Source organism: Ursus maritimus, unplaced genomic scaffold, assembly GCF_017311325.1.
Source record: "Ursus maritimus isolate PB19 unplaced genomic scaffold, ASM1731132v1 scaffold_28, whole genome shotgun sequence".
In the NCBI taxonomy this organism is placed as follows: domain Eukaryota; kingdom Metazoa; phylum Chordata; class Mammalia; order Carnivora; family Ursidae; genus Ursus; species Ursus maritimus.
This window is the reverse complement of record NW_024425341.1, coordinates 20,217,654-20,237,263: the sequence shown is the minus strand read 5'-3', so window position 1 is coordinate 20,237,263 and position 19,610 is coordinate 20,217,654. Positions and strand designations below refer to the sequence as shown.

Here is a 19,610-nt window from a genome sequence, read left to right as displayed (position 1 = left end):
AAGGAGGCAGCCAGGCGTGGTATGACTGGCCCTGTAATGACCTAAAGCAATTGCTAGCTCAAGGGTCTCTTCCCACCAGGTACAGCTGGTGTCCATAAAGCCTTGCCGGCCTCAGGGTCCTGCATGAAGCAGGTGTTTATGAAAAGAACAACACAAGCGTAACAGAGTTGCTGACTCGGAACTTGCCTAGAGAGACCATGGTGCTCGTTTCCTTGTCTCCAAGCAGGACTGCAAAAATTACTGCAGGTGGTAGAAAAATATCAGTTGTTACCTGATTCTTAGGAATCCCCAAGTTGGTTCCAGAATCTCTCTGGGGGATGTGCTTTAATGCTTTATAGTCTTAATACCCAGAAGTTCTTTCTTATGTTAGATTTAGGACTTTCTTGGTGTAATGTCTTTGCTTACAATCCAAGTCCATCTTTGTTTGTATATAATATATATATATTTATCCTTAGGCACATTTATTTTATCTTTTTAAATGTATATTTAAAATCTAAGAGTTATACAATAACTTTTTTATAAAGATTTTATTAATTTATTTGTCTCAGAGAGAGAGAGCACAAGCAGGGGGAGCAGCAGGCAGACAGAGAAGCAGGCTCCCCGCTGAGCAGGGAGCCTGATGCAGGACTCGATCCCAGGACCCCTGGATCACGACCTGATCCGAAGGCAGACACTTCACCGACTGAGCCACCCAGGTGTCCCAAGAGTTATGCAATAACTTGACAGGGTATTTTCAAAGATAAAATAATTAAAAATCGCCAATAATCTTAACATTGTAGCCTAAAATCCTTTTTTTTTTTTTTTTGCTTTTGGACATACTTTTCATAATTAATTTTACATCATATATATGAAAATTTGCATCTTGTACTTTCTAAGAGAAAGTTGTCTTGAAATCTTATCTTAGGCATTTTTATGGTTTTTATTTGTTTTCCTGTTTATTATACCTAGGAGATATATAATATCCCTTTAGGTAGGTGTACCGTAGTTTGCTGAGATAATTGTTCTAGTTTGAACGTTTAGGTTTATTTCAAAAAGTTTCTCAAAATATTTTTGTTATCTCCTGAGGACAATTACCCCCCTTTTTTTCTTTTCTTTTCATTAATTTCTTTTCTTTTTTTTTTTTATTATGTTCGGTTAGCCACTGTATAGTACATCATTAGCTTTCGATGTAGTGTTCAACGATTCATTAGTTAAATATAATACTCAGTGCTCATCACAGCACATGCCCCCCTTAATACCCACCACCCTGTTTCCCCCCACCTCTACTCCCCTCCCCTCTGAAACCCCCAGTCTGTTTCCCAGGGTCCATAGTCTTTCATGGTTCATCTCCCCCTTTGATTTCCCCCTCTTCAGTTTTCCCCTTCCTTCTCCTGATGTCCTTCCTGCTATTCCTTATGTCCCACATGTAAGTGAAACCATATGATAATTGTCTTTCTCTGCTTGACTTATTTCACTTAGCATGATCCTCTCCAGTTCCATCCATGTCAATGCAAATGGTGGGTATTCATCCTTTCTGATGGCTGAGTAATATTCCATTGTACATATGGACCACATCTTCTTTATCCAGTCGTCTGTTGAAGGGCATCTCGGCTCCTTCCACAGTTTAGCTATTGTGGACAATGCTGCTATGAACACTGGGGTGCAGGTGCCCCTTCTTTTCACTACGTCTGTATCTTTGTGGTAAATACCCAGTAGTGCAATTGCTGGGTCATAGGGTAGCTCTATTTTTAACTTTTCGAGGACCTCCATACTCTTTTCCAGAGTGGCCGTACCAACTTGCATTCCCACCAACAGTGTAAGAGGGATCCCCTTTCTCCACATCCTCGCCAACATTTGTTGTTTCCTGTTTTGTTAAGTTTTGCCATTCTAACTGATGTGAGGTGGTATCTCATTGAGGTTTCGATTTGTATTTCCCTGATGGCAAGTGATGATGAGCATTTTTTCATGTGTCTGTTAGCCATTTGTATGTCGTCTTTGGAGAAGTGTCTGTTCATGTCTTCTGCCCATTTCTTTATGAGATTATTTGTTTTTTAAATGCTGAGTTAGATAAGCTCTTTATAGATCTCGGATACCAGCCTTTTATCTGTAGTGTCATTTGCAAATATCTTCTCCCATTCTGTGGGTTGCCTCTTTGTTTTGGTGACTGTTTCCTTGGCTGTGCAGAAACTTTTTATCTTGATGAAGTCCCACAAGTTCATTTTTCCTTTTGTTTCCCTGGCCTTTGGAGATGTGTCTTGAAAGAAGTTGCTGTGGCCGATGTTGAAGAGGTTACCGCCTGTGTTCTCCTCTATGATTTTGATGGATTCCTGTCTCACATCGAGGTCTTTCATCCATTTGGAGTTTATCTTTGTGTATGGTGTGAGAGAGTGGTCAAGTTTCATTCTTTTGCATGTAGCTGACCAATTTTCCCAGCACCATTTATTGAAGAGACTGTCCTTTTTTCCACTGATTGTTTTTTCCTGCTTTGTCAAATATTAGTTGACCATTGAGTTGAGGGTCCATTTCTGGAGTCTCTATTCTGTTCCTTTGGTCTATGTGTCTGTTTTTGTGCCAGTACCATGCTGTCTTGGTGATCGCAGCTTTGTAATAGAGTTTGAAATCATGCAACGTGATGCCCCCAGCTTCATTTTTCTTTTTCATCATTCCCTTGCTTATTCAGAGTCTTTTCTGGTTCCATACAAATTTTAGGATTGTTTGTTCCAGCTCTTTGAAAAACGCCAATGGTATTTTAATAGGGATGGTATTGCAAGTGTACCTTGCTGTGGGCAGGATAGACATTTTAACAAGGTTTATTCTTCCGATCCATGAGCATGGAATGTTTTTCCATCTCTTTGTGTCTTCCTCCATTTCTTTCATAAGTGTTCTGTAGTTTCTAGAGTACAAATTGAGGTAAGAATACTTAACATGAGACTTACCCTGTTAAGAAATGTTTAAGAGCACGATGCAGTATTTCAACCACGGACACAATGTTGTACTGCAGATTGCTAGAACTTACTCATTTTGCATAACCGTAACTTTGCACCCACGGAAGATCAGTCATTTCTGAGAAGCAGAATAACTGAGCCAATGAGCACAAGTATTTCCTCTCTTGCAAGCATAACAAAAAATTACTTCTCAGGGACGTTATGTAAATTGGCAATGCTTCTGGTTTTATATGTAAATGCTGGTTTTCACCATGCCTGCACTACGCTGTGTCAGCGTTGTGTGAGCGTATCTGTGTGAGGATTAAGTATGGAACATACTCATCCAGAAAGAAGCCTGGAAAGGCAGCATTCTGGAAAGGTCTATCTATGCACCTCGTTTTGTCTGTATGAGCTGCAGAATCTTGATTTTAACCCAGAAAGATACCCACATGTAACGATAGCACAGAAGATTTATTTTTTTTAGAACCATAGCATCTCCTTTATGTTCTTGCTTTATTGAGATATAACTGACATCAGAAATGATGATTTTTTTCTCTTTTTTCCCCAGTTTTATTGAGATATAATTGACATATAGCACAGTATAAGTTTAAGGTGTACAGCATAATGATTTGACCTGCATATATCATAAAATAATTACACCAGGTTTAGTTCACATCCATCATCTCATACAGATACTAAAAAAAGAGAAAGAAAAAGAAAAAAAAACCCAAGTTTTTCCTTGTGATGAGCAGAGAGGATTTGTAACTCATGAAAGCTAAAGAAAGATATAGAGAGAATGATGGCCTCAAAAGTTTGTAACATGAGTTACAAACAGTTTACTATAATTATCTGGAGTCTAAAAATAATCACCATTTATATATATATATCATAGCAAATTCCACTATTTCTTCACTATGGATCTATAAAGAGATCCCCGAAACTGCTTTTGAGTAGGGATGCTCAGCACAAAATTCTAAGATAAACAACAGAGGGTTCTGCCCATGGAGCACATCCCGCACTTCTTACTTAGCGAGGAGACCTCTATCGCTGGTCCGTTGGGAGAGTAGGGGTTAGCAGTCGGTATGAAATGACTACAAATTTAAGGAGAACGAGCATTTTAACAAACTAGGGACTGGGATAGGTACCATTTCAAAGGGGAAAATGCAGAACTTTTTTTTTTTTTAGAGTTAATGTGTATTTATTCTTGATGAGATTTGAGAAGATACAGTTTGATCAATAAAATGAGAACGGGATCCCATGAAAAAGGCATACTTTAAAAATAGGAATCCTTAAAATAGGCATACTTTTTAAATAGGAATATTTAAAAATAAGTGAAAATCTAATATCTGAACCTGAAAAATCCCCAAATAGTGAAAAATAGAAGGGCACTACCGAAGGAGAGATTGCGATCTAAAAAAAAAAAAAAAAAACATTACAAATGGAAGTTGAGAGCAAAAATGGAAAGGCATGGAAATTATGAGCAAAAGGTGATAGATGAGGAAGGTGGTCCAAGGACAATGAGGGTTTAAGCAGTCGGTATTCCAGAAAGAGAAAGGGAAGTAAGGAAGCAAAGAATAGCTAAGGTTGAACATCGTACCTATGAGAAGAGCATGTATCCATAGATAAGAATGAAGTGGTAGCCCAAGAAAATTATTAAAACATACAGAAAAGAAAACATGACCAATAAACAAATGAAAAAATTCTCAACCACACAGTACTCAGGGTTTGCCTGATTCCAGAACTGAGTCTCCATTTGTCACCCATCAGAGTGAAAAGAATTAGTTAACTTTTGATATCAGAAATCAAAGAGTGTGGAGAAACAGATATTTTAATACATTGCTAATGGACATACGAATGGACATTTGATTTTTATTTTTATATTTTTTAAAAGATTTTATTTATTCATTTGAGAGAGAGAAAGAGAGCACAAGGAGGAGGAGAGGCAGTGGGAGAGAGAGAAGTAGACTCCTGTGGGCAGGGAGCCCAATGTGGGACTCAATCCCAGGACCCCAGGATCGTGACCCGAGCCAAAATCAAGAGTCGGAGGCTTAATCCACTGAGCCACCCAGGTGCCCCTCATAGCTGTCATCTTAAGTCAAAAGTGAAAATTACAGGTAACTGCCATTTTCCTGGTGACCGCTGAGCAGAGTTTCCGTAAATTTGCTCTTTGGTTCTTGGGATATGTATAACGGAAGTCAAATGGGTTGAGTTTGGTTAATGGAAGGCAAATTCTGAAACAAACACAAGAAACAAAAACAAACCTAGGGACAGTTCCCGTGGTCCCTAGGTTTTCCAGTCTAGTCACAGAAAATGCACCGACTGCAATCCTCCCCAGGACCTCATTAGAAATATGAAGGCAAAGCTTGGCACCGAGAGCTGGAAGTGGTGGGATAGGTAACCTCTGGATGGAAAACAGGGCATGATTAGCCCAGCCCGGACCACTCATGAGGACCATGAGACAGGGCAGACTGCCGGTGAGTACCGCAGGGCACGTTCCTGCTCCACGTCCTTCCTTCCCCTCCGTCACCAAACCTGCGACCTCCACGTCCTTGCTGCCCCACCCCCAGTTCTTCCCCCTTCCTCACCACGATCTCCACCTTGGTCACCGAATGGCTGTCCCTGCACTTGCCCCATTGCCTTCGGCTCTTACCTGTGTTCCTGCCTCTGGCCTCACCCATTTCCAATCCACCCCACTTCTTTCATTAGAAGGAACATTCTAAAATTGAAAACATGGCAGTGTCACTCCTCTGGAGCCCCTGATAACCTCCTCTCGTTTAGCAGCCTGAGGGCGTTAGCGTAATATTTGTTTTCTTGGACAACTTCACACATTTTCCTACACCCTCCTCATCTGACACTTGGAGTTAATGCCTCTCTTTGGCAGAGACACTGAGGTTCTCACCATCTGCTCAGCAAACCATTCTTTCACATCTCCTTCATGCCTTTCTGCAAACATACCCTCTATGAATCTCTGCCTCTCTCTTTCAGTGAACACACTCCTACTCACCCTCTGAAACCCTGCTTGCATTTCCCCAGGAACCCTTTCTTACATTTCTCACATTTGTCTCCTCCACCTATTGCCTTGGACATATGCACATTATAAAATGTGTGGCACTTTATCGTTTTTATCTCTTTGGGTGTTTGCCCCCCCCCCATGTTTCCAATTTGTTGCATTTCTCAGTGCCTAGGAAAAAAACAGGTGCTCAAAAAATATCTTTCAAACAACAGAAGGAATTACTTGAATGTTTTCCTGTGAATGTTTATTACATTAAAAGCTGGGTGATTTGTGACGATTTTGTCCATCTCCGGCTAAGCTACTTTCTCTACAGTCAGGCAGAGCTGGTTTTCGCCTTTTCTTCTTCTGCTACAAAATGTCCAGACTGTCCAGATCAGATGACAGCTCCCCAGCAACTCCATGCTTCTCCAGAGCACCTGTGTCTGGGTGGGTGCTACGGCCGTGGAGAGCAGGCAGGTGGGCCAAGCGTTGGCTTCTGTGTCGACAGCCTCAGTTCTGATGCAAACAGCAGGCGTATTTTTTTTTAAAGCAGTAGCCAACTTGTGTTTCCATATAATTACAATATTCCTGACAATAGCCTTCACTTTTCTTGCAATCGACAACTTTGAAATCCGGTTCGGGTTCTGTATAAAGAAATATCCAACGTTAGCATCTTAAGACCATCTCGAGAATCGGACGGGGGTTATTTTAGCCCAGGGGGATGTGGTGGAGAAAGGCCACAGGGAGGTTGTCAATGAGCATTCCTATTTCCCTGTGGCCATCCTGACAGCGTAAAAATCAGATCCTTGATTCTGGCTTAAAAGGCACCTTGACTCTGCCTGAAAAAACCAGCTGCCAATTCAGAGGCAGCCGGGAGGAGAAACAGCGATGGATGTGCCGCAGTATAAATGTTCCGCTTCGGCCAATTGAGGACGCAGTGTCAGGGGACCCACCAGGGCTCTGGGAGGCCAGCTGGGGGTGACCGCCCCACCAGACATGTCCATAAGTGGGATGGTCGTCCGAGGAAGGCGGGTTGGGGCTGAGCCATCACTGTAAGGGAGATGACAGGTAGCCGAGGGCAGATTTTAGAGAGTGAGAAGGATTTCTTTTCCCCCTCATTCTGAGGGAACACCTGGAAGGCTGTTTGGTGCCTCCAGGATGTGCCAGTTTACTTGAGCAATGTGAAATTGGGACCTCACTCTACAATTCAAGTACTGAGACTATTACACACAAATTCTTGTCTTAAATTATATATTATGAAGAGAGTTGATAGAAAAGGCAAGGGACGAGTGTTAAAGCAAAGAAAAAATAGATAACACGATGAAGGCAGAGACATGATATCAGACAATGTTCGGGTAAGAAGGCTGGGGACGTCTTCCGATGGACCCCAAGCCGAGGCTGCTCTGGTCATCGAAGCTCTGCCACCGACCTGAGATGTGACCTTCAAACAGATTCAATGTGAAGAGATGTTACCCTCTTCCTGCCCTAATCTGTCTCACAGGTAAGCATTACAAACATTTGCCACTATCAATGAATCAGTTGATTAGAAGTCTTTTCCTATCACTTCATTTTCTGACCAGTAGTCATCCTTCCCTAGAGATAGACACGCGAGGATAGATATACATGGATACACAGAGATAGACGAAGATCGGCACGCCTGCACAGAACCTGATGAGTCCGGCCACCTGCATTGCCCCAGGATCCCACCACCGCCGTCAAGGCAGTAAACCTGTCTGTCACCTACAGAAGTTTCCTCGTGTGCCTTTGTTTCTGTTGCTTTGTTTTGGTTTTGTTTTCCTTGTGGTAAGAACACTTAACATAAGATCTAGCCTCTCAACATATTTTTAACTGCACAGCACCGCACTGTTAACCATAGACAGGCGCTTGTACAGCAGGTTTCTAGAACTTATTCATCGAGCATCTGAGACCCAATACCAAGCGGAAAGCAGGCCTATTCTGAAGTAGCCCCGGTCTGTGCTCTGCACCTGCGGTGAGCGAAGCTCACCTGAGCCGCTCCCACCTGTGGGAGGACGCACTGCCCTGTAACCCCATCCAGCAGGTGAGCCTGTCGAAACCCAACTCCCGTGGCTCCAGTTGGGAGCAGGGGCCCCAGGCCTTTGCCTTCAGGAGAAAGGGGGGCCTCTTCACGAGCCAGTGGCCCTAGGATTTAAGGCTTGTTTCCCTGGATTTTGGTTGCCTCCTCTCTGCAGGGTGGTCTGCCTCCCCACTCACCAGCGTTCTGCATCTCAGCTGAAAATGCTGTTTTCATACCTTGTTAAGCATGCTGTTAAATACAGAAAGTTAATTACTCGGGAGAGAGAAAGAGATAATCATAGATAGACAAGAATAGAACAGATGGGGGGTGTCTACAGAGCTCTATTCATTTGGCAAATTAATTCACTTGCTCATTCCTTCGAGACAAAATGATGTAGGACATTTTAGCCTGTTATGACAGAGTCAGGGATAGTTCTCTGGATGAGGAACTCGGAGTCTAGTGGGGAAACAGACACATAACTATATATTTAAATGCAATATAATCAATCTATAGTGGAGTTTGCACAGTGTGTTTTGGGAACATAGAGAACAGCCAAAAGGTCACAGAGATGGTTACATTTAAATGTATGTTAAATGTAGCTCCTAAATGGGGGCTTGAACAAAGGCTACACCCGTTCCACAGAGCTGTGCAGAGACCTGGAAGAATGGAGTATTTTCTCGGAATCATGGGCGTGGCTTGAGGACCACGGCAATGATGGATACTGATGGGAAATGTGGGTAGGACAGCTTGATGCCAGACTAACACAGACTTTTACAGCTGGCTAAGTATTTTAGGATGTATGCTTTTGAGCTACTGTGTTTCTAGACGCAGATTGAAGTATTATGCCAGTGCAGGAAGTAATGAGACTCTTTACCCAATTCAGGAGAAGGAGCAATTAAGAGAGAGAATTTTGTTCGTAATAAATATTTTTCCAGCACGCTCAAATGAAGTGGGAAGTAGAAAACCAGCAGGAAAATAAAAATGCTTGGGAAAATTGTATTGCAGAAATAGTCATTATGTAGGACATTCTTTCTCTTAATTGCTTCTTCTCTAAGTTGGGGAACGAGGTGGAGGTGGTCAGTGTTGCATTCTGTGGGTGGCACTGGGCTTGAGGAGACACAATCAGGGCCGGTCTGAACGTAAGGAGGCTACACACCCAGGATGGAAATCCCAAGTGGGAAGGCAAGTAAAAATTCAGGAGCGAGTGATGCACCCTGAGAAACTGAGGCAGGAAGTGAGTACGGTGTATTGGAGAGAAGAGGGAAACGGGTATGTTTTAAAAGAAGTATACTGGGATGGCTTCCTGGAGGATAACACTGGGAAGTTTGGCTTAAATTCTTGAAGCTTCCACTCTTGACTGCCATTCACCAGTTGCACAATCTTGGACAAGTTATTTTATTTTATTTCATTTATTTTATTATTTTATTTTTTTTTTAGTTAGTATGTTCAATTAGCCAACATATAGTACATCATTAGTTTCTGCTGTCGTGTTCAATGATTTATTAGTTGCATAGAACACCCAGTGTGCATCCCAGCACGAGCCCTCCTTAATGCCCATCACCTGGTTACCCCATCCCCACGCCCCTCTCCATTCTGTAACCGTTTGTTGTCCTGAATCGGAGGAGTTATTTTAAATCTCCTCAACTCCCTCGTGAATCAAATGGGAGTAACAACCCCGTCTCGAAGATCTACTCTTAGAATAAATGACACATGCCTCGTACTGTTTATATTTGTTGTGCAATCATGGTATTTTCTCTTTCTCTTCCCTTGGGAGGAGAACCAGCTAGTGAGTCCTTGGGAACCAAGGGTCACTTCCAAAGGGCTCGAAGTGAGGAAAGGACAGTGGGAGGAATAATGGGGCAGGATTTGAATTACTGGAGTCCCTTTGCCAGTGCCCTCGTGTATGTTCCCTGCTCTTGCCCACTGAGCATCCAGCCTCTTGTTCCCTATTTCAGGGTCAAGAATGAGTTTGGGATTAAGGAAGCATCTTGGAAATGACTGTCTCCTCCAGGCCCTTACGAATCGGAAGCTGGCTCCACATGGGTGTTCAGGACCGACCCAAAAAGCGGCTGAGGGCTCCTTAGCTTTGTCATCCCAGTGGCCTGTCCCCTGCATCTGTCCCTGGGGCATTCCCTGCATGCTCATTGCTCACCAGCACTTAGCAGGTATTCACAAATTCTTGAAGGCCCAGGGAGCGGGGTTCCAACCTGGTAGGAGGAGGGGGCCTTGCTCAGTACCATCTCCTCTGGCTCTCTGGTGTGGGTGAGGTCAGGATTATAGAAGTGCCGTGAATACTTTTGTCTCTTTGTCCCTCATGCTTCCAAGTCTCATGGGACACTCAGTCGTCTGTCAGGGGAGGCTGTCAGACCCCATGACCCTTCCGACAGGTGGGACAGCGCGATCCGTCCACCTACTATCTTCATAAACACAGCCCACCCTTATCTCCACCACTGCTCGGCCCTCCCCCACCTGCATAGACACCTTCCCATCTATTCATTCGCTAAACATTTCCAGAGTGAGGAACTTGTCACACTTTTTTTTTTTTTTTTTTACTTACCCGGGTAAGGGGGAGTGCGTGGTAAGAGCTGGCGTTTTTCTTGGTGGTGTAACAAGGGAGACCCATTTTTGCCTTGTCCAGGAGACTCTTCCCTGGATTCTCTTGGTTCTCTCAGACCCTCGGTGCCTTGGTGGTTAACATTTCTGGCTCTGGATTGTCCTGTTTCACAGTAAATACACAGCAGAGCATTTTCAGAGCTCTCGTGAGCAGACCCATGAAGATGCAGTGCGTCACTCTAGGGGACGAGTGAAAGCAGAGCGTGGAGAGGAGACGGGGGTTGCTGCTCAGTGGGTATGAAGTGTCAGTCCTGCAACGTGGCCGCATTCCAGAGATCTGTGCAGCACAGTGGCTACGCGTACCAGTGCGGTACCGTGCACTTCAAGGGTTGTGAAGAGGGTGGCTCTTTTGCTAAGTGTTCTCACACACACACAAAACAGCACCACAAAGGGACACAAGGAAACTTTGGGAGGTGGTGCGTGCGGCTATTCCCTTGGCTGTAGCGATGGCACCATGGTTGCTGGCAAATATCCAAACTCATCAAATTGTACTAAATACGAGCCATTTTTTGTGTTAATTACACCTCCATAAAGTTGTAAAGAAAAAGAGCAAGTGGAGAATGGGATGGAATGGGTTGGAAGCAGGACAAATGTTATTTGTGTGTGCCAGTGTGTGTGTGAGTGTGAGAGAGAGAGAGAGAGAGAGAGAGGGAGGGAGAGAGGGAGGGAGAGGGAGACGGAGGGAGGTAAGAGATGACCAAGAAGGGTGGGCAGTGGAGCCCGAGTTCCTCCTGGAAGCCAAGCTAAGCATCCAGGGGGATGTCACCAATATAGTTGTTGAGACACCCTAATATTTAAGGTCCCTTGTGACGCAGGCTGTCTTTCTTTATAAGAAGTAGGTGAGTATTAACAGGATAAGAAAGTGTAGTCAGGGTTAGGACCCGACTCCTGGGCAGTCAGTGCCATCAGCATATTCAAAGTGTCCCTTACAAACCCAGCCCACTCCTGCCCCAAAACCCTGCCAGGAAATGCACTTGCGGGTCTTAGTACCTCACTGCCCAGCCTGGACACGGCCATTGTGGAGAGACCCTGGCCTCAGGACCAGATCACATTTCCAATTTACCTGGGGACATCAGGGCCACAAGGAGAAGGCTGATCAAAGGAGAGAGGGATGGCTTCATGTCGCTGAGGGGACTGACAGCTGAGAAGGTGCTGATGGGCAGACAGCAGGGCTCCCTTTATAGCCCTGAGCTGCAGGGAGGGGGCCTGCAGCAGGGGAAGAGAGGCATTCTGGAATAATCTCTGAGTCACAGAGGACACATGCGGACACATTATTCTCCCACCACTAGCTAGCGGAACAAACATTTGAGCCGTTCTCCTCAGGAAGTAAATGTCATGCCTGAATGCCCTGGGTGGGTTTGGTGAATAAGAAATGACAGGGCAAGGGGCGCCTGGGTGGCTCAGTCGTTAAGTGTCTGCCTTTGGCTCAAGGCATGATCCCAGCGTTCTGGGATGGAGCCCCACATCAGGCTCTTCCGCTATGAGCCTGCTTCTTCCTCTCCCACTTCCCCTGCTTGTGTTCCCTCTCTCACTGGCTGTCTCTCTCTCTCTGTCAAATAAATAAATAAAATCTTTAAAAAGAAAGAAAGAAAGAAATGACAGGGCAAGAGAAGAGGAGCAGGAAGAGGAAAGAGAGGGGGCATAACAGACATCATTAACCACAAAAGCACAAATTTCCTCAAGTTCTTGTTGGACCGCTGCTAGGTGCCGACATGGTGACATAAATATGGCCACCATAGCGCTTCTGTCCTGTCTTCTGGATGTATTTATTTTGGTGTAAAATACCCTGCAGGAAGACATCACACATATCAGAGATGACCTGTCATTTCCTGAAGTCGCAAAGTCACTCCAGATTTCATTTCTGCTCTTTCTCCCCCTAATCCCTCCCCCGGTTTCTTGGCCTCCTCTACTTCTCCTTCATCTCTTTTTATCCTCCCTATTTTGATTTTAATTCATCTGACTCTTCTTCATGTTTCTCTCTCCTTTCCATTCTTGTCTTCCTCAGATGTCTGGCTATTGCTGCCATCGGGTCCAATTCAATTCTGCTTAAAAAAAAATCTGTAATTGATGCTGCGTTTTCTCTTCTCATAATCAATAAGCAAAAGGCTCTTCTCCTTCTTCTTCTTTTTAAAGATTTTATTTATTTATTTGACAGAGAGAGAGGGCATAAGTAGGCAGAGTGGCGGGCAGAGGAAGAGGGAGAAGCAGGCTCCCCGCTGAGCAGAGAGCCCTACGAGGGGCTCGATCTCAGGACTCCGGGATCATGACCTGGGCCAAAGGCAGATGCCTAACCGTCTGAGTCACCCCTCATCTTCTTCTTCTTAGCAGGGATGAGTTTTATGTCACTGGATTATCTGAGGCATGCATACCCCAGGCAGTCTGCCCTGGATGTGACCAGAGAAATGTGGGCTTTGGTCAAGAGTGTTATGACCATCTAAAATTCAATATGGCCTCGGAGGTGTTGGAAAGGGTAGTGCTTGTCACGTGTGTCTCATTTACAGGCACATTTTGGTCCAGAGAAAATGTCTAAGATCATTTGTGTAAATGAAAACAATGATATTCTACCTGGAGGGAGGATGAAGAGGGCAGCAGTGGCCCAGCAGGGGCTTGGGCACCCAAGAAGCAACAGTGAAGTAGACAAGGTTTGGAGTGCACAGGGTCATCGTGCTGCAGCCTCTCCTCCAGGCCTGGGGCAGATTCAATATTGTGGAGCACAGAGGGGCTAGCATAAGATCATTCACATTCTTGATTTTTAGGCATTAGGAAATCTTCAATTCGAGGAGGGAATTGGAGATGCTGGTAGAGATGGGAGGCAACGGGTCCCTGATAAGGGTTGCTAATCACCGAGGCCATCAGATGCTGACAATTGGATGCTGGAAGAAAGTAGATGGTCAATCAGGGGGTGGGAAATTGCTGAGACCCTAACTCCAAATAGAGATGTTCTTATCCCCTCACTTGTAAGCCATGTTACTTTTCTATTCTAGCCCCAAAGCTGTGCTTACGGTTGTGTTCATATTTATCTCTAGGAACTGGAACCAAGGTAGAAACCATCCCGAGGGGCTGGGATTCTAGCACACCAGGCCCTGCTGCCTCAGATTTGAACCTGAGGGGTGGGGGAGATGCCTGGTCCTGCCTACTATCCTCACCTACTGGGAAAGGCACTCGCCTCTCTGCGCCTCTGTTTCCACACCCAAAAAAGGTCAGGGTGACGCCTCTTGTCTCACGAGCTTATTGTGAGGCTCAAAAGAGATTATGCACGTGACAGTACCTTGTAAAATACAGTGTGAGAATCATGAATGGGGACACCAACGTAGGACAAGACACAACTTAAAGTTGACGTTAGGTTGTCCTAAAGCACGTTCCTTATCCTGACATCCGGGCTGTCAGGATAGCCTCCTCGGGGGGCTGCTTCCCAGGCTCCCCTCTCCCCTGTAACGGCTGTGGTGAAATCAAAGGCTCGCATTTGCTTTGCATTTTCGACACAGTATTTTGCAGGTGGGACAGCAACACGATACCACCCACAAAAGAGGAGCCAGAGGCAGACAACCAAATACGGGGCATGGATGGACTTTTAGGACCCTGAGTCTAAGAAACCAGTTCTGGCAAAAGCACTTATGAAACAACCAGGATCATTTGAGCACTGACTGACTATTTGATTATAGTAAGGGATTTGTTTTGATTTTTTCCAGGTGTGGTCATAGCACTGTGGTTTTATATATATATATGTATATATACATAAATGTACATATATATATATTTTTCTTTTTAGGAGTTTTTTCTCTGAATTATATATTCCAAAGTATTTTCAGATGAGGTGACATGGCATGTTGAGTACTTTTGGAAATAATCCAGGAGGCGGAGTTCATCAAGGAATGAAAGGAGATTAACCACGTGCTGAGGCTGGGTGATAGTAAGTTACGTGAAGGTTCAGTTTGCCATTTTCCTAAAAGGCAGCAGTTTAACCGCTCCTGGGCGGCTTTGCGGACATCTACCCCGAGGCACCCCGTGACCCCAGGTGGTTGCTCTTGTTTATTTCAGTGGGGCCATTGATGTTCATGGGCTAGATCCTTATGTCTCCAGGTGTTGGAAAATAATGATATTCTCCTGATGTTAGCATTCTCAGTCATTTATTAGCTGGACTACTTTTACAGAGAGAAGCTTTTCCCCACAAATCATTTGGTCACCCCGAAAGAAGGTTTGGAAAGGAACGGCAGGTCAAAGGCTTTACGACTCCGCCTCCTTCGGCAGATCTCAGGACAGTAGTCTGCACGGAGCTGCTCTGAGCTCCTCCTGCAGGACGTGACCCTCTACGGACAACTGGACAACGGGTCATCACAGAGCATCCCTCTTGTTTTGCTCCCCGGAAGTCTGTGCTTTGAATTACAGTGTATGCAAAACGAATTGCACTTAATATTGATTTATTTCCCTGTTTTAATGAACAAAAGACACATATAACTGCAGAGCAAAACTTCTGATCAGAAAACTAATGCTATCAAGATCAATTGCTACAATTCAGGCCAAAAAAATAAAAAAGATGTTCACTTAGGCTTGTGGCCGATGAGGCGTATTTTTGGTTGGGCTGTTAAGGTGTTGAAACTCTCACGTAACCCGCACTGCTTTCCTCCCTTCTCCCCACTGCAGAAAGCCATCTCGGGGCTCGTACATGGGCTCTGCATTGAGTGAAGGCACTCAGCAAAGTCTCAATAATTGGACTAGTGGCTGCCGCTGGGAATATTCTAGCTGTGAGGCCTCAGGAAGGGAAGGCTCCAAGGTCCAGCCTTCTGCGGCTCTGGGGACAAGGCAGCCCTGGGCTTCAGGGTGTCACGGGGTTCAGCGGGTTCGCTTTTTCAAACAGCACGGATAGACATTGGGGCATACTCCGATTTGGAATTCCTCTGCTTCACAAGTCCTCCGGCAGCGGGCGGTCCCATAACCACATATTTTGTCTGTGTCAAATTCACTTCTCACTAAATAACAGAATAAGCCGGTGTGATTAATTGTGTCCCAAGGATGGGGAAGGTTTTGGGGAGAGTGGCTGAACCAACTGCAGAGAATGCCCGGGAGCACTGCTGAAACAGGTCCACGGCCGTGGTTTTCCCAACCACCCCTCCCTCTGCGCTCCTAGCGGATGGACTATACCATCTGATTCTCTTCCAGCATGATTCAAACAACACAAAACAAAACCAAAAAACTTAAAAAAAAATAAAAAATAAATAAAAAAGCTAGCTGGTGCTCATCACACCTCCTCTCAAAATCCCTACAACAGTTTGCGAATACCTTTTGGTTGAGTTCAAGTCAACTCCTTACCATGGGCTTCAAAGCTGCGGTGCCCTGACCTCAGACCCCCTTCTGCCTGGTGCGGGACCCCGGGCCTCAGCCTCCCCCCGGGGGGAGGGGCAGGGGGAACAGCCTCGGCCTCCCTTCAGGGTACATGCACACACGTATCAATAAATATTTGTATATGGCACCATCTGTATCGAAGCCACGTCTCCACCGCCCATCCATCCCCATGTGGTCATTCTACCCTTTCCTTGATTATCTGTAAACTCCCTCCTGACCCTGGCTCCCACTTCTGCCGGCCGCGTATTTAATTGTTCAATTCCAGCTGTATGTGCATAGTGAGATCAGAATTGCTAGGTTTGTGTTACCGATACCGAAGAAATCCGTCATCCACCGGAGTGCGGTGCTCGGGTGCAGGTTCTTTTGCCTGTAGGCTGAGAGATGGCCCTCACTGCCAAAGTCACCTAGGCCAGCCTCACCAACCCCCCACCTTCAGTGAAGTTGTTTTATACGTTCATGACAGTTAGTTTCGTCACATTCGGCATTCCATCCTGGGGTAGCCCCGACTTCCTAAATTAACTCTCTTAATTTGCACAGTGAACCGGTTCCACTTTGTGCTGCAAAGCTCTCAAGGTTTAACAAAGGCCTAGCGTCCTGCAGAATTGTTTGACATTCCGCCCTGTTTTTACCCCTGGCCAACCCCTGGCAACCACGGCAAAAGATCACCTCTTTTTACGATCTCTAGTTTTTCCCTTTCCAGAATGCCTTGTAACTGGAATCATGCAGTAGCTAACCTTTTCGGACTGGCTTCTTTCGCACAGCAATACGCATCTAAGGTTCCTCTGTGTCATTTTGCAACTGGGTAGCTTATCTTTTTTTACTCCTGAATAATATTCCATTAGCTGGATGAGCCACAGTTTGTTACCAACTCACCTATTGATGGACATCTTGGTTGCTTCCAGCTTGGGGTGATTACAAACAAAGCTGCCATATACATTTCAGGCAGGAGTTTGTTTGGACATAAGTTTTCAAATCAGTTGAGTCAGATCCTGCAAGCCAATGTTTGGCAAAGAATCAACAGGAATCCGTTGGAAAAAAGACAGCCTTTTGGACATATGCCGCTGGAGCTATCTGGCAGCACCAACGGGCAAAGACAGAAACAGAAACAACAAAAGTGTGACCATCTTAGAGATTTGAGAAAAATTAACTCAAGATGGTTCATGGACGTAAGTGTAAATGTGAAATGATTAAACATCTAGGGCTACCCCAAAAATTCTTAGACTTGACCCCAAATAAACTTCACAATCCATAGAAATAAGTTGGACTTCACAAAGTTTGAAAAAAATTTGCTCTGCAAAATCGTAGTAAGATATTAACAATACAAGCTGTAGACTGGGGGGGAAATATTTGGAAACCGTGTTTCCAACCAATGACCCATATGAAGAAAATATCAAGGACTCTCAAAACTCAACAGAAAAAAATCCAACAAGAGAAAAGTCCAATTACAAAGGAAGTATGAGACACACATTTCTCTGAAGGAGATATGAAAATGACAAAAAAGCACAGGACAAGATGTGAGACATCATTAGATTTTAGAGAAATTCAAATTAAAATCACACACAAGCTGTTGATACACACTTATTGGAATGGTGAAAATAAAAAATAGTGACAATTCTTTGCAGCAGATGTCAGCTAGAGTGTGGATAAGCCAGGCCACGCTTATATTCCTGGTATGAGCGTAAAACGGTGCAGCCACTCTGAAAGACCGTTTGGCATTTTCTTATGAAAACTAACCATATGACTAGTCGATTGCATGACAAAACATTTAGAGTAATGAAAATTGTGTTTGCTCAACACAAATGTTGGGGTGCCTGGGTGGTTCAGTGGGTTAAGAGTCTACCTTCAGCTCAGGTCATGATCCTGGGGTCCTGGGATTAAGCCCCATATGGGCTCCCTGCTCAGCAGGGAGTCTGCTTCTCTCTCTGCTGTTCTCCCTGCTTGTGCTCTCTCTCTCTGTCAAATAAATAAATAAATAAAATCTTAAAAAAAAAAACCCATAAATGTTCACAGCAGCTTTTTGTTTTTTTGTTTTGTTTTGTTTTGTTTTTTTATAAAGATTTTTTTTTTTAATTTATGTGACAGAGAGATAGCCAGCGAGAGAGGGAACACAGCAGGGGGAGTGGGAGAGGAAGAAGCAGGCTCACAGCGGAAGAGCCTGATGTGGGACTCGATCCCGGATCGCCAGGATCACGCCTTGAGCCGAAGGCAGACGCTTTAACGACTGCGCCACCCAGGCGCCCCTCACAGCAGCTTTTTGTAATAGCACCAAATTGGACAGTACCAAGCTGTCCTCCAGCAGATGAATGGTTAAACTGTGGTCCATCCATACCATGGACTATTGCACAACACCAAAGAAAAAGGTGTCCTGAGACATGCAACAGCCTTGAAGAATCTCCAGAGAACTATAGTGAGTAAAAAGCCAATTCCCAGAAGTTACCTCTGTATGATTCCATTTATTTGACATTCCTGAAGGGACAAGTTGTCGAAGTGGAGAACAGATTAGTTGTACCAGTGAAGGCAGACATAGAGACAGGAGGGAAGAGGGTATGGCTCTGAATGGACAATGTGGCGGGGGTCTCTGTGATGATGGACTTGTTTTGTATCCTGTCAATCTTGGTGGTCATATTGCACTCTAGTTGTGTTATTGGGAAAACTGGATTAAAAGGTTCAGAGGGGCGGGGGGTGGGGGAATGGGATAGACTGGTGATGGGTAGTAAGGAGGGCACGTATTGCATGGTGCACTAGTGTTATACGCAACTAATGAATCATCGAACTTTACATCAGAAACCAGGGAGGCACTGTATGGTGACTAACATAATATAATAAAAAATATTATTATAAAAAAAGGTAGAGATGTATCTATTATATTTCCCACTGTACATGACTCTATAAATATATCAAAACAGAAAAATGTCATTAAAAAAGATTGTTGATTCCAACAGGATTAAATACATTGACCTCGAGGAATCAAGAGGGAAATAAGGTAAGATTTCTGATCCGGCAGGGAACCAAGGCTGGATCGTAGGCCTGGGGAACATGACCAGGAATCCTTAGTTAAAGCAGGTAATAGGAAAGCTTAGAGTCAGGATATAATTTAGCAAGTCATAGAAAGTCAATAATCTGCAACCAGGACCCAGGTCACTGGAGCTACTGTCAGCTATAGATATCTACAGTCCCTCTGCCCATCAACAAATTCGATTCCAGACTTATGGACAGGGGATAAATGCATGGGGAGTATTAAACCATTCTAATTAAAGCCACGGAGTCAAGATGATTAATTTAGATGTGTGTATGACACGTAAGAGTCCTTAATAAGTAAATTTCTCTGCTATCTACTTGTCATTAACGTAACTATCCATATAAATATATGTTCATTTCTCTACCCATCCATTTCTCTATCCTCTTTCTCAACAGGCAGTTGGGGCTGACCTACGGGCAAGCTAGAGGTTTGTTGACTTACAGTCTTTACCAGTCCCCTTTAAAAAGAAATATCAGATGATTTTGGGAAAATACCCTTACCAAAAAATTACAGAAGAAGCAGCCAGTAGGCAGGGACCATCAAGATTAGCTATTCACATTTCCCTATTCTAAGTGAAGCACTCGACAAATTGATAAAAGACAGTCATTTATTTTTATTGAAGTGTCTTCTCACTGAAGAGGCCAGAGTAAAGAGAAGACAAAACTATCTGGTCATTTATGTCATTCTGGGAAGCCAGAGTCTTCAGAT

General features: G+C 44.4%; 1 protein-coding gene across 1 annotated transcript; it reads right to left on the bottom strand.

The window, feature by feature from the left end:
* Positions 1–6,405: 6,405 nt before the first annotated feature.
* On the bottom strand, positions 6,406–11,994 carry LOC103676925 (sperm-associated antigen 11B-like). Its single transcript, XM_008706140.2, has 3 exons — positions 11,607–11,994; positions 10,488–10,646; positions 6,406–6,539 (listed from the first exon to the last, which is right to left on the bottom strand). Exons 1-3 carry the CDS (start codon positions 11,662–11,664, stop codon positions 6,406–6,408), a joined length of 351 nt encoding a protein of 116 aa, XP_008704362.1. The 5' UTR covers positions 11,665–11,994.
* Between the last annotated feature and the right edge of the window lie 7,616 nt (positions 11,995–19,610).